This window comes from Protopterus annectens, chromosome 7.part1 (genome assembly GCF_019279795.1).
Source record: "Protopterus annectens isolate FY-2018-M chromosome 7.part1, PAN1.0, whole genome shotgun sequence".
Classification (NCBI taxonomy): Eukaryota; Metazoa; Chordata; order Ceratodontiformes; family Protopteridae; genus Protopterus; species Protopterus annectens.
Genome location: NC_056740.1, coordinates 42,091,646 through 42,109,679, shown reverse-complemented (window position 1 = coordinate 42,109,679; position 18,034 = coordinate 42,091,646). Strand labels below are relative to the sequence as shown.

The 18,034-nt window shown below is 39.3% G+C and overlaps 1 protein-coding gene across 2 annotated transcripts in view; it reads left to right on the top strand.

Moving 5' to 3' along the window:
• KHDRBS3 (KH RNA binding domain containing, signal transduction associated 3) overlaps positions 1–18,034 on the top strand; it is a 1,441,609-nt gene that overhangs the window by 1,216,594 nt on the left and 206,981 nt on the right. The window contains exons 9-10 of one of the 2 annotated variants that reach the window (XR_006365708.1): positions 4,621–4,770; positions 6,322–6,386. Coding sequence is in view for 1 of the 2 variants with exons in the window: in XM_044078538.1 (XP_043934473.1) it covers positions 4,621–4,712 (92 nt within the window). In the remaining variant the exon portion in view is untranslated. Of the gene's footprint in view, positions 1–4,620; positions 5,308–6,321; positions 6,387–18,034 lie in introns of those variants that run through there. The other variant, XM_044078538.1, reaches the window with a different exon arrangement.

Here is an 18,034-nt window from a genome sequence, read left to right as displayed (position 1 = left end):
AAGATAAGGGAGGAGAGACCAAAGGCCATCCTCATTGCTCCAGACTGGCCCAGACAGCATTGGTACCACTTACTGCGCAGCCTGACATTACAGCCTCCCAGAGAGCTTCCCCTGATCTGAGACCTCTTGACCCAGGTGGGGGGGGGGGTGGGTGAGCACCCAGACCTGCAGACTCTCAAACTGTCAGCATGGCTAATACTTCAAAAGCAAACAAGGGACCCCTGTTAAGCAAACAAGTCCTAGACATTATCACAGAGGCCAGAAGGCCCAGCACCAGAAAAATCGTATGCAGGGAAATGGAAAAGATTCTGCTCCTGGAACCAGTCCAGAGGGGGCAGTACCTCACAACCTTCCATCCCTCTCATCCTGGACTACCTAGCTGAGTTACTCAATAGTGGCCTCACCTTTTCTTCTATTAAAATCCATGCCTCAACCATTTCAGCTAATTTCGATACAGACCAGCCCCTCTTCTCACATCCTTTGATTAAACAATTCCTCAGAGTGGGTCTAATATCAGACTTCCCAGAAGGCCACCCACCCCAGCCTGGGACCTGAATTATGTTTTAGTAAAACTAACCTTACCACACTTCGAACTTGCTGCTTCAGTAGAATTGAGATACCTCTCCTGGAAGACATGCTTTCCTTCTAGCTATCACCTCAGCCAGAAGGGTTTTAGAACTTCAGGCACTCATGGCCATTGAGCCTTTCATAATTTTTCATGCAGGCAGGGTATCCCTGAGGACTAACCCCTCCTTTATGCCCAAGGTGGTATCTGATGTGACCCTCAACCAGGCCATACATCTACCCATCTTCTTTCCTAATCCTCAAAACAAGGGGGAAAGAATTCTGCACTCACTAGACATACATAGACAGCTCAAATACTACCTGGACTGTACTAAACCCTTCAGAAAAACAGACCAGCTTCTTGTCAGCTTTGCCCCAGGGGCAGAGGGGAAGCCCATTTCCAAGCAAGCCATTTCCAAATGGATATCACACTGTATCCATTTCTACTACAGACTACATGGGAAACCACCCTCCTAAGTCTAGTCATACCCATTCCACTAGGACAGCCTCCACTTCTACAGCATTCCTCAGAGGAGTTCCCACGAGGGACATCTTGGAAGCTGCCACCTGGACCTCTGTCCATACCTTTACGAAGCATTACCACCTACCTCTTTTCTCTAAGGCTAGGGCAGGGTTTGCCTCTAAAGTTCTGCAGGGCTCGCTGACCCATGCCTAGGTCTCTAACTTTTCCTTCCACCCATATCCTCAGCTTTGGGAATCCTCCCACAGGTGATGACAACAGCAGTGAAACACGAAGAACATAGTACAGTTGTGTACACTTACCATAAGTGTAGATGTTCGAGTGTATTCACTGTTGCAGTCCTGGGTTCCCTCCCTCCTTCCCTCTTATATCATCTTTCCTTAGGGAGACATAAACTTCTCATGGTGGCTCTTAGCTACCAGGACCACTTTACCATATTTCCTTGTGCTTCTGATGGGTTAGGGCAAGAAAAACTGATGTAATGGTGTTGTCTGCTTTGCTTTATAGCACTGACGACCTGACATGAGACTAAAGGCGACAGTAGCTGATGCAGAAAAACATTGACTCTGGTATTCGGGCCGGCCAAGGGCTACCACAACAGGGTTAACCCCACAGGTGATGACTGCAACAGTGAATACACTCGAACATCTACATTTATGGTAAGTGTACACAACTGTACTTTCTCCTCTCTCATGGAAATGGCTTCCTCACAGAATGGACCTAATCACATGAGACAGGGTTTACTTGACATACCCCCAATTTAAATCAACTTCAGCTGACTACCTGGATGACATAATTTTTATATCTTTTAGGAACCTTATTTTCTGAGGATGTGTAGCAGATATTAATGGAGGCAAAGTAAGCTGCTCCTAGAAAATCTTATACTAGGAAATAGAAAAGGTTTTCTAGTTGATACCACACTAAGTGCTAAACATTCTTCAAGGAATTTCTTGTTGTCACATGAAAGCTTATATCTGGTTAACAAAAGTATTCGAACAATATATGTTTAGGTAATACAGTTTCTAAGATATGAGAATTTGTGTAATTTTTGCAAAAAATGTAATTTGAGTTTCATGTGCTTTACAATACACTATAATATTTATGGAAAGACAATGAATGCACTGACTATTATAACTGTAAAGAAAACTTCTCACTGATAGCATTGCTATTTGTGCAAATGTAATAGCTTCTATTGTTCACAAGCTATTTATCTTTGCTTATCTGATGCTTTTTAAGTTTTTCTTTTCATAAAATGGTCAAGAATGCAAGCTGTGTGTAGGCTACTAGAGGTGTGATATTTAACATCACATAAGTGTTAATGAGTTAAAGCTAACATTTCTTTGATTCTGAAATATTTGAATGAGTTATTATACTGTGGTCTTTCTTATTAATCTATAAAAGTTCATCTCTTGACCATGACAGCATATCTGCCCATGTCTGTCCCCTTTTCAATACAATCTCATGTCAAGTTATATTTGAAAGTGACTCTGCATACCAACTCTCCTAGGAAGCAGGTGGTTCCTTCTTGGGATGTTAATTTTGCTTTGGAAAAATGAACACTTGCGCGATTTGAATCAACTTATCAGGCTTATTTGAGTTTCTTAACAAGGAAAACACCGTTGCTTATTGCTCTAACTTCTACAAGAAAAGTATAAAAGTATCTGAATTGCAAGCTCATATGGTGGGTCAAAGGTTTACTGTTGTAATGTTAAGTATGCCTTGTTTGACAATGACATGTGTGGGAGTCAGAATGCAGACAAACAATTTGAAGAACATTGCAATGTCGAGTCAAGAAGACTGACTAATGGCAGTCATCTCATTGCAGTCAGCCGGGAGATTTACCTTTTTCCGCACTGTAGTGCGATCTCGAAGTTGTAATATATAAGTGGCAGGAGGTTTGGGGGGGATGCAGAGCAGCTTGCCCCATGCAAAAACATTACTGTTAGCTCTGTGCAGTATGGATCTGGTCTGTACATACTGCTGCTAAGGGGGCAATGGACTTCAGAAGTTAAATTCAACTTTGCCTCTATTAGTTTTCAGTATTGCAACCTACTTCATATTCTGAACATCGGACATGTAAACTGGATTTTTGAATGGTTTACATTCTGATGTTCAGTGTTTTAATAGTAAACTGTGTCAAACTTATATATATATACATATATATATATATATATTTATATATATATATATATATATATATATATATATATATATATATATATATATATTTGTAAATGAATCCTTCATTTATACCTAAACTGGTTTAGTTTCTTGTCTTCTTTCGAAAACCTAAAAGCAAGGCAGAAAAGATTCTACTCACTCTGGATTTTCATGGAGACCTCAGATATCATCTTGACAGAGAACCAAAACCTTCAGAAATTCTGATCATTTGTTAATTTCTTATGAAGGTAAGAAGAAGGGACAGCCAGCATTAAACCAGGCAGTTTACAAATGGTTGTCCCATGCTTTTTAATTTTCTTATTCCTATCATAGCAAGTCAGTTCCAGACAGAATCAAGTCACATTCTACTAGAGCCTTGGCTACTGTAGTGGGTTTTTGGAAAGGGGTAGACACTAAAAATATTTTAGAGCCAGTAACTTGGTTCTCACTACCTTCTCTCACATAGTAACATAAACTAGACACCATTTCCAGGTCTAGAGCAGGCTTTGTAAGGACACTTCTTCAGGAGCTCCAGGACCATCACCCCTCCTCTTCCTCCCAAACTTTCTAAGTTTTGGTATTCTACCCATGTAGCTTAGATTACTGCAACAGTAATCTAATGAAGCATACTGCATTTGTGCAAGTAAACATCATAACAGTAGAAATTCAAATAGATCACTGCTCGAGTAGCCACTCCATCTCCTAAATGTTTTTGTTAGTTTGTTTGCCAGAATGAGGATGCTGATTGTGTATACCTAACTTTGGCCTTTTACAGAGCTCTAGCCTCACTTCAGTTGGCATGAAAACACTGAAGGGTTTGGTGCCCAGACTGCTAATTTTCTCCCTTACCTACTTGAGCCATCTATGGTCTGGGCACATGGAAGGTGCCGTAAAGCTTTGAAAGCCATCTTGCTGTGATATCCTAGGCAGGATATAACACATAAAGCTTAAGCTACTGCACAAATGATTTATTTGAAAATCTTCTGTTATGGCAGGTTTACTTACAAAATATATTTTTCTCACTGATGATTTTTTTTTTCTTTTGCCAGCATTCTTTTTAATCAATGTTGAGTGTTTGGACTTTGTTCAGTTAATGGTCCCTCAACTTGAGTTCACAGAACAACAGTTAGCAATTGGCATAATTCAGTGCAGTAACTCTTTATTACTATTATATCTCTGAGAGTTCATGGTCAGAAATGATCAAAGTCTTTCTTGTTTCCCTATGTGGTCTAAAGACAACCATTTGGTAATGTTTTCAAACTCTCAAAGTACTGCTCTAGTAAACATATCACTGATGTCATATCTCATGCCTTCTACTAATGTTGTTTGATCATTTGTATTCATAATTCATGTTAGTTATATAGTTACAAGTAATCAGCAAAATAATTTTTTATTTATACATGTGTTAATTACAGGGCAAGAAGAATGGACTAACTCAAGACACAAAGCACCTCCAGCAAGGACAGTCAAGGCTATCTACAGAGAAAAACCATATGCCAGATACTGATCGTGCTCCTGGATGTTGTGAACTTCCCTTTACCACCAATCTCCTTTTACTGTTTAAAGTAATGTTTTTTCTATGAACTATCCCTCTTTTTAATAAAACAAAAACAAACTGCTTACTAAACAAACAGCAAAAACACAAAAACAAAAAACAGACCTGATGGATGGAAGTTAGTCTCTGAGCAGATGGATGTAACGGGACTCAAAAAATTTCTGTAAAGAGAATTGCTTTTTTCAACCCTGGATTTGAAAATATGTAAATTGAAGACAAAAAATAATCATTCATGATTAACTAGAATTTAAAAAAGGTGCAGAATTAGGTTTGCTAAAGCTGTAGATCGAGTCTTAAAATATGTTAACTCATTCATTTATAACCTTAAGAGTAATATTTATTTTAAATGTTTTCAACAAATATCCAGACCTCCTAACTAACATACATACTTTTTTCCAGCTTTTGTTAGTTTTATTTCTTGTAAACATAAAAGAAAAAACAGATGCAGATAATGTGGTATTCATTTTTGTAATGCGAGTCTTGATATGTTCTGTAGTGTTGAGCAGAGTTCTTTTTTGCTTGATACTAAATAAACTTTTGAAAGAAATGTGTGTGAAAAGAGAACTGTTTGCTTTTGACAAAAAAGCTACATTAAACATATTTCTAAACAGGGAACAATGACTAACACTGATATACATATAAGCCTATACCACAATGAAAATATGTACTGCAAAACATGGTATAAAGTAACTTCTTTATCTTTTTGTATGAGTGTGCTATGTACACATGCCTGAGCATAAACTTTTCCCAGCAGAATTAAATGAATCTTAAAGCACTCAAATCATGTGGGTTTGGATGAATGCCAAATAAATGCAGTAAAAGGAGTTATCAAGCTTTTTAAAAACCTGTTTTAAAATTACCTTTCTTAATCCACTTTGTGAAAGATGTGACTAGCATGCTATATTGTTGAAATACTTTTTCAGTAGTGCAACTCTGGAATTTTTATGAGACTTTAGGTACCTTAATGAACACTCCACTCCGTGCTGGAAGCAATTAACACAAAGCTTTTAAAGACTTTCTGACTTGACTAATTGAGGTCGTTCTCTTCAGTGGCAGAGGATGAGTAACCCTTAAAAGGGTCTTCATTTGCAAGGTAAATAAATCAAATAAGATTTTAATCTCACTTAATTTATCTTAACATAACCAATAAAAATTAGAATACAAATTAGATGGTGCTATTTTAGCATTCCTTAAGTGCCTCTAAATTTTTATTTAAAAAATCATGAGTGTTTAGCCTTTAAATAGAAGCCATGACTAAAACAATTTAATTCTTGTCAAATTTTACCCTGTTAAACTTAAGTTAAACATCATAACCAATAGGTTGAGATAGAATAATTTTACATAAATTCTAGTGCTATACACTTTATATGAGAAAACCGTGTCTTTTTATTTAATGCTGCCAAACGTCTGTTTGTTTATTGATTTATTTATTTTTGTAGATATGCATTTCAGCTGTTGACTTCTATGATTCTGCATGTACAAAGATCATTTATTAATATTTTGGTGTTTTTGCATTTTGTATTACCTGCTAAAAGAGTAATACACATTTCCTCTTTCATAGGAGAAGTGAAACTGTATTATGAACCAAAAAGTGAACATAAGGAAAATAGCCTTTTGTTATCAAAGGTATGTAGATGTGTTATTTACACCAAATTAATATTTGCTGTTCCATGACAGAGCTGAAAATATATCATTGAGATGAGACAATGTCACAGCTACAGAGTTGCTGATTTTTTCTTATAATCACCAAAATGACTGCAACCTTACACAATGTCCTTATATGGCAATGGGTAGCAACCATCAGTAACTGTACTTTTATACCAGGAATAAAATGCATACATACACACTTTGTAATGAAGGCATCACCCAGCTTTATATCCACAAGCATCTGCGTACTATGTCCAGCATAAGATTCAGTTGTCCTCTGATTGGTCTCAATATTTAGCCAGCTTTGCTATTAAACAGAATAGGTATACATTAGCATTATCCAGAGCATATGCACTCTTATCTGATGAAGTTATGTGTCTGCTGTTACTCTTCACTCCTGGATGATTGTCCAATTTTTTTGACCTATAGTCTGTACAATGGAGCAATTAATGCTGGAATGAAATTCCCCTATCTTACACAGGTGAGGAATTCCCTGTGGAAAAATTCTGTTTGTTACCTTCCAGCTAGAATAACAAAGGACTGCATTTGTCAATGACACAGGAAATCAGTGTAACAGCAATCCTTCATTCCCTTCAGCAGGATGACAAACGTATTCTTCTTTCAGCTTTTCCCGGTTAGGAGTTGCCAAAGTGGATCACCTGTCCGCTCATAATTGGCAGTAGAATTTTACAGTGTCAAGTTGCCAGCCCGGCACCCAACTTTCCACAGAAGGCTCACACATGCACACACTCACACCTAGGGCCAATTTAGAGTGTCCAATCCACCTACAGCATGTCTTTGGGATGTGGGAGGAAATCAGAGTACCCAAAAGAAACCCATACGACCACAGGGAGGACATGCAGACTTCGCACAGAAGGCATCCCAGCCGAGGATCGAACCGGAAAACATCTTGTTGTGAGGTGACAATGCTAACCACTCCACCACCATGGCCGCCCAGGATGACAACCTTATTAATAGTTCCTAAACATAGAAGGACCAATGCAAACAGCTGTGATATGTATTCTTTTACAGCACAGCAAGATTTCATAAAGAAAGTCAGGTCACATTTAATGAGTCCAGTAAACAAAACCTATATTACTATAATGCTATTATAAATGCTTATAAAGACATTTTACTTTGAAAATTGAATCATTTATTTTAGTTTAACATCTCTTTTCTAATATGATTCAGTAGATCTACTCTCTTTAAATGTGACAAGACAGATAACTGAAAATAATGACCCATTTTTATTTACGTTTCAGTTTTTTCTGCTTCTTGCTTATAGTGAAGTGTTTCTCTTGATCACAGTCCATGTTTCAGTATCACATCTTGTTGCTGGTACAAATTGTGGTTAATGCAGTTGTATTAATAAAAGCTGAAACTTTTTAGTGGACTGCCAATGGCATGTGTTACATGTTGATGCATTTGTGCCATTTAAGTTGAATTGATACAGGTATGACCTGGTTTAAAAAAAAATAAAAATATTTTATGTACACATGGTTTCACCTGTAGCAGTGCAGTTATCTCAAAAACAAGTCAATTATCACACTTTTAGATATCAATACCACTTTTAACCTTACCTATCAGAACATATTCAAGGTCTGGTTTACTTTTTTAGTGTCCATTTTATTTCTTTGGTAGAAATCAGCTTTGGAAGCTATCTCATTATTAGTTGATAACATACTGGCAACATAAAACTCACAAATTTATGGTGTTAAATTCTGTGGAGAATTGGAGAATTTAACAACCTATCCTTTCTGACGCTTATGTCTTTTGATATATGTATATGTATATATATATATATATATATATATATATATATATATATATATATATATATATATATATATAAAACTGCAGTGCTTGAAACAAGTACCAATTTTTATACTTACTGTATGCTGTCTGTTTTAGGTGTCTTAACATGCATTGCCAAGGAAATTTTCAAATGCTTTCAATCCAACAAATTCATGCTTGAGCAAATATTTCATGACACTGATGTCATGCTTTGTAGCATCTCAGTGATTTGTATCAGATGTTCATAAAGCAGTCATTCTCCATATGAAAATGTGAATGTCATCCCAAAAGCAGGCATATATTCCTAATTGTTAATGTGTTATAATTGTCTCAGATCATATGATTCAGAATAGGTTCATAGGTTCATAGGTAGGTACTAGGCTATCTGCCCGAAGGCATTTACAAGCCTAGCTGGAATGTGTTGGCTTTCGCCACCGCCTTAGTTTTTGAAGAAATGCTTGTACATAATATAGATTGTACAATGACATGCAAAGTTTAGGCTGAGTCTTTTTTTATTCATAAGCAGTGGCACAGACTAATCATTCATCACTCAGTAAACTTTTATCAAACAGTGCAAACAGGAGTACAGAAGATAAATCTCACACATATACACACATGCACACACACGTGCACGCCTGCACACACACACACACACACACACACACACACACACACACACACACACACACACGAAAAATAACTAATTAAATAAATAAATAAATAAGATAACCAAAATTCAAATAAAGTATCGCACTGGCCTAAAGGACTTCCAAGTAAAACGCAAGTTGTATTATTAACTACTGTGATTAAGCGCTTTCTTCCAACAAAAATGGACTTCATCAGCATCACAGAAGAGGCAAAGCATGCACTTATAAAACACAACCAGTAAAACAATTAATTCGGTTAACTGAAGAAGTTTAAAATGACCTCACTATAAAAAGTACAACTGAAGCTACCAAGCCAAAAAAAAATTAAAAAACTTTGAGACTTTAGAACTGAAAGTGTGTGATGAATTAATCTAAAATGTATTTACCCTTAGTTTTAAAATAAATTGTAAAGAAATACTATCATTTTTACCAAGGAGGTTTGTGGCATACAGCTTCATCTGCCATTTTACCTCTTCCACTTCAAATAAAGTTTTAAAATCACCATCCCTATTTTTCATTAAAATGAACTTTTGAACAAAAGAGATGATCTATTTGATGAGGTGTACAGGCTGCCCAGTATTTTATGTGGGAAAAACTGAGAGAGCACTTTGGTCCAAGATCTACAAACATTATTATGATATAACTAAGCAAAATGTAAATAATGCCTTATTTAGGCACCTTAGTAACAGCTCCCAATGCCATTCTTTTAAATTTGGCATTTTAGACTGGGTAAAAGCCAATATCAGGGGTGATGATTTTAAAACATTACTTGAAGTGAAAGTCTCAAAGCTTTTTTTTTATTTTTTTTTTCAGGGTGGTAGCTTCAGTTATCCTTTTTGTAGTGTGATCACTTTAAACTTATTCAATTAATTGACTTGTTTCATTGGTTGTGTTATATAAGTGCATGCTTTGTCTGTTCTGTGATGCTGATGAAGTTCATATTTTGCTGGATGAAAGTGCTTAATCACAGTACTTAATAAAACTTAAGTTTTATTTGGAAGTCCTTTAGGCTGGTGTGACCATTTATTTGAGTTGTGGTTGTCTACAGTGGTATCACCACACTATTTTGGATTTACATGTTGCAAATAAATAAGATATCTAGCATAAAAGCAATTGCATCATCACCTTTATTATGGTTTACCCCAAAAAATAAAATCAGTAAACTATAGTTTCACCTGCCAGCCTCTTCAGTGCTTCTTAGTATGTGAGTATAATAATTCTGTTTACATTTTACTTTATATTCGACCATATATACAGCATTATTACCTATGCACATATATTGTCATATTTTATTCAGCAGTATATATTAGAGCCCGTCTGCCTGTTGGCTTCTTTCTTTGGGTATGCATCCACAATATGTTTATTTAATGTAGATATTTTTTTTCTTTGTTTGGATCAACTGATGTTTCAAAATTAATCACCATCACAGTAGCCTAAGCCATGTGGTTTTACCCACCTCTACCATCTAGCTTCCAAAAGTTTTAAGCACCTTAGAGGCACTCTCCCTACCTGGATCTCATGCAATGCTCACTATAAAAGGTAGTAGTAACACCAGAAGCTTTAGAGCTTTTTGTCAAAAAACAAGGTCTTCTTTGATGGTCCAGCTATCAGTCAGCTGCAAACTTCAAGATGGGCAAACAAGTACGCATTGGAGAATGCCTCCCCTTTAAAATTAATTACATGCGTAGTTTGGCAAGAATTTCTGTTTGCATGCTTAAAGAAGCAAAGTGAATGAGTCAGACATGTTTATTATATTAAATTTGTTCCACTGCTTGCGTAAACATTTTATGAGGAATAAGTGTTAGAGAAAGGATATTGGAGTGGTGGGGTACAGTCAGTGAAATGCTGACCTCTGAGCACCTATTTCCCTATCTGGTATACTTACTGGTGCTTCTAGACTATGCTGCTTGCTTTTAGATCTTCCTTCTTAGCTCACTCATGAAGCAGCAATCGGCCTGCTCAGTATTACCTTCCATAGCACACAAAAAGAAGAAGCTTCCCAAGGAGTCTTATAGGGTGTTTCTGGGTCCTTTATTGCCTCAGCCACTGGTAGGTGGCTCTGTGTGGCTGATTGCTACTCCTCAGTCCACACATCATCTACTTATAGTTCTCTTGCTATAGCACTGGCAGCCAGCAATGACCGGGGAATGGCAATGTTTTCCACTGCGCTGGGAGAACCACCTTCATCTCTGAATGGGGAAGGAGAAGGTAAAGGGATTTCACTTGGCCAGGAGTGGAATGTGGAAGCTTGGGCCAGTGCATTTAAGGGGCCTGTTGGACTGAGGGACATTTTGCATAGTGATAAAAACTGCCAAGCTGTTTCTATTGGTAGTTTTTGCAAAGGAACTCATGACTACTTTTTCAACACTTAGTTCTCAGAAAGAAAGAGAAAAAGAATTCTTATACAAATTGACAGGATTTTCTAGTCAGAAAGTGAAGCTGTACAGGGAGAAAAGTGCACTCCTGAGGATTCTACTCATTTAACGTTTATATTCTGAAGAAAGCATTCATACAGACATCCCCTATGAAGAGCGCTCCTTTTCAAAAATGTTATCTAATATGAGCAAGGTCTTTCAATGGAAACAGAGTGAAGTTTCTAAGAGTGACAAAATGTATTATGATCTAATACAATTACAGATGCCTAAAGCAACTCTCATTCCTTCTGCTTTGTTTGCTTTAGAGAATGTTTTTCTTACTGCAGCAACTTTAGCAGACAACCTTTGACTGCTAAAATATTTGACTGATTACATATGTTACTAGTTGCATAAGAATATGCTTTATAATCAGAAGGCAGACCCAGGCTTCACCTGTCTTTCTCACTCCACTAACACTATTCGCACAGGTAAAGATGAGAAGGCAATGGATAGGTTGGGGAAGAAGATGTGTGCTTCTTGTACTTTTTAGAATTTTATATTGTCAAGTTCATGTGTTAATTTTACTTTTGTGTTTTGAGAATATAAAGAAGGTATTAGCTAATGTTCCAACTTCTCAGATGAAAATAATTCTGTAAATGCTTCTGTAACAGTTGCTTCTCAGGGGACTTTTGTTGTATGTATTTATTTATTTTTTTTTTATAGGTTCATAGGTTCATACTAGGCTATCTGCCCAAGGGCATTTATAAGCCTAGCCCATAGTTATGTGGCTTTCGCCACCCCTTTAGTTTGAATAAAAACTATGCCTATCATTTTGCTGTGCCTCTGTCGAGCAGTGACACTGAAGTAATCCCTGGGGTATATCTGCAATCTCCCATCCATTGGTCAAGATTCCTCTTGAACAAGGCCAGAGAGGTGCTCTGCCTCACATGTACCGGGATTTTGTTCCACAGCATAGGGAGTCTCTGGGTGATGAATCTGTCCCTCCAGCACGTTCTATTTATAACCGTGTCAAGGTTTAAGTCTCCGCCCTTGTGGTTCTGAGGGATCTAGATTTTTGAGGTGAAGCATATTCATCAAATCTGGGTTTGACATGGCCTTATATGTCAGGCACAGGTCACCTCTGAGCAAGCGGTATGAGACTGAATAGAGCTGGAGTTCTTTCAGTCGGGCAGCATAAGACATATTTTTGAGACCCTTTATCCTTTTGGTGAGGAACTTTGGGGCCTTTCAAGCTGCAGCAGGTGTCTGGTCAGATACATTCCGAACGGGGCATTGTACTCAATCATAGGTCTAATGAGTGATGAGTACAGGGGGACGATGACCTCCCTTGATCTAGATGTGAATCCCTTCATGATCAGGTGGGTGATATAGAAGGTTTTCCTAACTACTTTAGCAACATGAGTGTCAAACGAAAGGCTACTGTCAACCTGGGTCCCCAGATCCCTGATGACTTTTTCTGTGCTAAGTGGATTGCCACCTATATGGTAGCTAGGGGTAACCTTGTTTTTCCCGAAGGGTATGACTATGCATTTTTTGGCGTTTAACTTCAGGCCATGGCTCTGGCACCAGTTATCCGTTTCTGTGAGGCCATTCTGGAGGATATCTGTGTCAGATGTGTTTTCGGCTATGGCGCCCAGTTTGCAGTCATCTGCAAACTTTGTCAGCCATAACCCTCCTGTGTTTGCTTGTACTTCAGAAAAGTAGATGCCGAACAAGAGTGGACCCAGGACTGAGCCCTGTGGGACACCACTTGTGACAGGCTTTGAGTCTGACATGGCTCCAGCAACTCTGACCCTGTGGGTTCTGTCACTTAGCCAGTTTGCAACCCATCTTGTGATGTATGGGTTTACATTCAAGCTGATGAGTTTTTCGATGATACCTGAGTGGGGTATTGTGTCGAAGGCCTTTGCCAGGTCGAGGTAGGCTGTATGGACTGCCTTTGCCTCATCAATGGCCTTGGTGACTGTCTCGAAAAAGTCAACCAAGTTTAAGAGGCAGGATCTGCCTTTGACAAAGCCAAACTGGGTTGGATCCAAAGTCTGCAAGTTCCCTATGTCTTTATTTATGAGTTCCATTATGATCCTCTCCATGGCTTTGCAGATAAGGCTTGTGAAGCTAATGGGGGGGTAATTTCCAGGGTCTGTGGAGGCACCGCCCTTATGAAGTGGGACCACAGTCGCGCGCCACTCCTTGGGTACGTATCCTGAGGTGAGGCTAAGATTAAACAGCTGTCCTAACTGTGGGTTTAATTCCTCATTGAGTTCATGAAGCACACACCCGGGGACACCTTCCAGTACCATGGATGCTGTGTTTTTGCCTTAGTGAGGGCAGTTCCCACCTGCGCGTGGGAGATGTTTGGGGGGCTACGATCCTGTGGAATAGATATCTCTCCTTTTGGGGGGGAGGGGGGGGGGAGTTTGCACTGAACCTGTCAGCCAGTAAGTTGGCAATGTGTGTAGGTTCAGTAATTTTCACATCATTTTGAACTAATTCTGAGCATATCTGGGAGTTTCCTCCTAGGTTTCTAACATAGCTAAAGAAGGCCTTATGATTCTCTTTAGAGTCCTTGGCGATTTTTCTCTCAAAATTTGCCTTGGATGATTTTATGAGAGCTCTTAGTTTTTTACTTATAATGATCAGAGGTGTCTTACCTTTCAAGGATTTTGCTCTATCTTGTAGTAGCTTCCTCCTTTTGTTGTAGAGCTTGTTTATGGCTGGGGTCCACCAGACTGGACGCTTGCCTTTGGTACAGAGAGTCTTAGTTTTGTTTGGGATTGCCTGATCCATGCAGTCCTGTAGGTGCTGGTAGAAGGCATTTGTAAGTGATTCAGCGGTTTGAGTAATGTTTACCACTAGCTCAGGGGCCTTAAAGGAGACCACAGTAGTTTTTAGAAGTGTGAAATCGGCTTTTGAGAAGTTTTTCACTATGGTCTTTTTTGTTTCAGGTGGGGGCGGGATGAGGACCTCCAGCGAGATTCGTTTATGATCTGATCTCACCAGTGAGGGGTATACTTCCGGTGTTGAACATTTTGATCCCATGTTCGTGATGATGAGATCAAGTATGTTTTCTCCTCTTGTGGGGATGGTGACTAGTTGTTCCATGGCATTTGAGTTTATGAACTCCAGGAATCTTTGGGTTAGAGTGTTCGGGCTTGAGTAGTGTTCCCAGTCTATATTAGGGTAGTTGAAGTCACCTAGTATGATGGTGTTTGGAGATACATTTATCCCCTCCAATGTTTTCAGGAAGGCCATGTGAGGTTCCTGAGTTTGAGAGGGTGGCCTGTAACATGCTACAAATTGCAGAGCAGTCTTGCCTATGGTTAATTGCACCTGGATGGTCTCCGATGCATCGTGCGTTGCCACCAACCTTGAGGTGTGGGTGTCCTTTATGAATATAGACACCCCCCCTCCTTTCTTGGTGTTGTCCGGATTTTGGGGCGGAACGCATGATATGAGGTGAAACCTGTTAGTGCTGGGGTGCTCTCAGGAGCCTTGAACCAGGTTTCTGTCACAGCACAGACATCGATGTTCTCCATATTGAGAAGGGCCTTGAGTGCGTGCATCTTGAGATTGAGACTTCTGGCATTGAGCAGCATTACCCTTAGTTTTTTTCCTTTTGGTGTTCTAGGGTGGTAGGTTTAGAATTTGAGCCTTGCCTAAAAAGGCACTATGGGGTGGCAAGAGCCTTTGCCAATATCCGGAAGCCCAGGGTGACAGGTGCAAGCCGTCCCTTGAAGCAGCGTGGCTTGTCCAGCATGTCATCCCAGGCAGACAGACATTGGATCCCCTTTGAATGACACCAGAATTTAAGCCAATTATTAAAGCTGATCATCTTATCACTGTATTGTGGCATCATTCTAGGTGAAGGTAGGATACTGCTCAAGGTCAGGGTCATACCTGCCTGGGCTACATAATCAGAGAGCTCCTCGACGTCCCTTTTCATGTAGTCCAAGGAGGTACGTCTCAGGTCGTTGACACCAGCGTGGACAATGACTGAGTCGTACTTGTACCTGCTGTTGAGAGACCTGAGTGCTTGCGTTATGTGGCGGATTCTAGCGCCCGACAGGCAGCTTACTGTGACCTTCTCTTTACTCAGTCTGGTGAGCGGGACGTCAGTGTGTCTGACTATGGAATCACCAATGACAAGTGTGTCTGGCATTTTGTTTGGCCTTAAGGGCTGTGACTGTTTGACACTCTGACTGTGTGGTCTATGTGTTGCATGTGTTGGGTCGTGAGGTGGTAGTTGTTTGGGTGTCTGCTTTGGTGGCCTCTGCTGTTTTGGTAAATTTTTGATCAGAGCCTCCGAGTATGTCTTTGTGTGAGTATGTGTATGATTTTGTATTCTCTTTTTACTGGGTTAGTCCCACTAGACTAGTGGCATCTTTTCAGGGGAGACCCAAGGATGTATTTATGCTTCAAACAGAAATTTGACCATGGCATTGAGGAACTTCCTTTAGTTTTTTCAGTAGGTGCCATGGGATCTTTCTTTATACATATACTTAGGATGTCCTGAGTCTTCTTCCAGAAGGGCTGTTTCTAGATCACTTCTGAGAAAAGTTGCTTGGCTTCAGTCTCAAAACCTTGCCAAGACCTTGAACTCTTCTTTAGATAAAGATTCCATTTTGGGGCCTTATGCTGATGAGCTTTGTAAGAAACATGAGGAAGAAGGGAAACTGATAAAACAAGTGACACAACTTTGAACCAAGGAACAGTTTTAACACATCCTCTGCCCTTTTCCAGACAAGCAGTTTGAACAGCAAGGGACCTGTACTTAGTGGGGAAAACAAATGGAAAGGAACCTCTAACAAAAAAATGAAAGCCTCAAAAAAATCAAGGAAAGCCTTCCTCGTCAGCAGGATTATCCATCTCTTGTGGCCCAATTCCCCCAATGTGGAGACCTCTCCATCTCTCTTATACTTCAGCTGCCTTTTTGGCGTCAGATAGTAGTCCTAGACAGTTGGGCACCATCAGGTGAGGGTACTCTTGATGATGGGGATCCTCTCTCAATTCATGGAAATTCTCTCCCTCAAGAGACCAGATTTCTGTATTTCCTCCCATTCTACACAGCATGATGCCCCAGAGATTAATAGAATCAATACCCTTCAGCCTTCAAGGGAAAGGCTGTTATTCAAGGATTTTTCTGGTCTTCAGATCAGAAGGACCCTGGAGGCCAATACTGGATCTTTTGGCTTTAAACCTCCATATCAAGATTCCCAAGTTTAAGATGTTATTACTGCAGAGTCTTGTATCCAAGATCCAAACTATAACTTTCATTGCAAAGCTAGACCTAAAGAACACCTATTAGCAGATTCCTATTGCCAAACAGTTCAAGAGTTACATTATCAGTTCTCTATTTTATGCTTTGGACTTATCACTGGACGGAGACTATTTACCAAATGCCTTGGTTGTATCATGTCTCATTGCAGACTGCAAGACATACTCATTTTCCTGTATCTGGATGATTGTCTAATATTTGCAGACACTTTTTCCAGCTGTCAAGCATCTCTAAGTACTATACAGAAATGTCTAATCACTCTAGGATTTCAAATCAACTGACAGACATTTTCTTTCATCCTTTCCCACAAAATGATATTCCCTGGGATGTTTATTAGATATGAGCGAGTAAAAAGCTTTTCTCCCTCCAGACAAAGGCGAAATATTCTAAAAGTTCCTCCTGAGTTTCTCCAGCCTTAACCAAATATCTGCAAGGGAGTTTTCAGGATTCTGGGGTACACAGCATCAAAGATTATCATGCTGCCATTTGGCAGATTACGCATGAGGAAAATACAACAGTACCTCAGATCAGCCTGGACTCATCAGCTGCTCCCTTTGACTTTCCATGACTTTCCAGATTTCTGTTTTGGGATTTGTTTGGATTTGTGAAGAGGGAGAATGGTTGGTGGGAACACCAGATAACTTGCAATTCAGGTCTTCTATTCTTCCTTCTGTCCCAAAGCCAGCCAGTTACCAATGACATTTCAGATCTGGGATGGGGACCTTGATCAAATGGCATAAAAGTGCAAGATCTATGGGATTCTGCAGACAGACAATAGAAAAAACATTTTAGGGAGATATTGGCTGTTATTGGTGTTTTGAAGACATTAAATCATCTCTGATACCCAGGACTTCTAATAGTGTACACAAATACCATCCCAGGGATGTGGTACTTGAACAGACAATGAGGTACCAGATCACACTCCCTTTGCAGACTGACTATGATGGTTTGTGAAGTAGTAATTCAACTCAGTCTGAATCTTCATGCTTCTAGCATTCCAACAGTGCAAAGCCCTATTGCAGGCAAGCTAAGCATGACCAGGATAGATCTCCATGCTCATAAATGTCAGCTTGGGGTTTTCCAAGAATTGAACTACCTCTGATTGTGTGGCATTTTATTGCCTCTGGGTAATACCTCAAGTCTCCATACATAGAAAACAACTTAGGAAATTCTGCTTTAGAACTCATTGCAAGCAGGCCTGGAAGACAAATGCCTTTTCTTTTCCATGAACAGCAATGATCCTGTATGCCTTTCTACCAATAAGCACTGTTCTTCAAAAAAACATGGACTATCCAAAATTTGTAGTGGTGACCCCTTTTAGGCAAGACAACTGTACTAAACTCATCTTTTCAATCTGACTAAAGACAATTACTACAGATTTACCCACAGACTAGGATTTACTCACATAAGAAAAAGGTAGATTGATGTATCCCAGTTTGAAAATGCTTCAACTAACTGACTTGAGGATACCATTTGGAAGCATTTTAAGCAACCTTTTACTGAGGACATATCAGATCTGGTGTGGGTGAGCTTGTT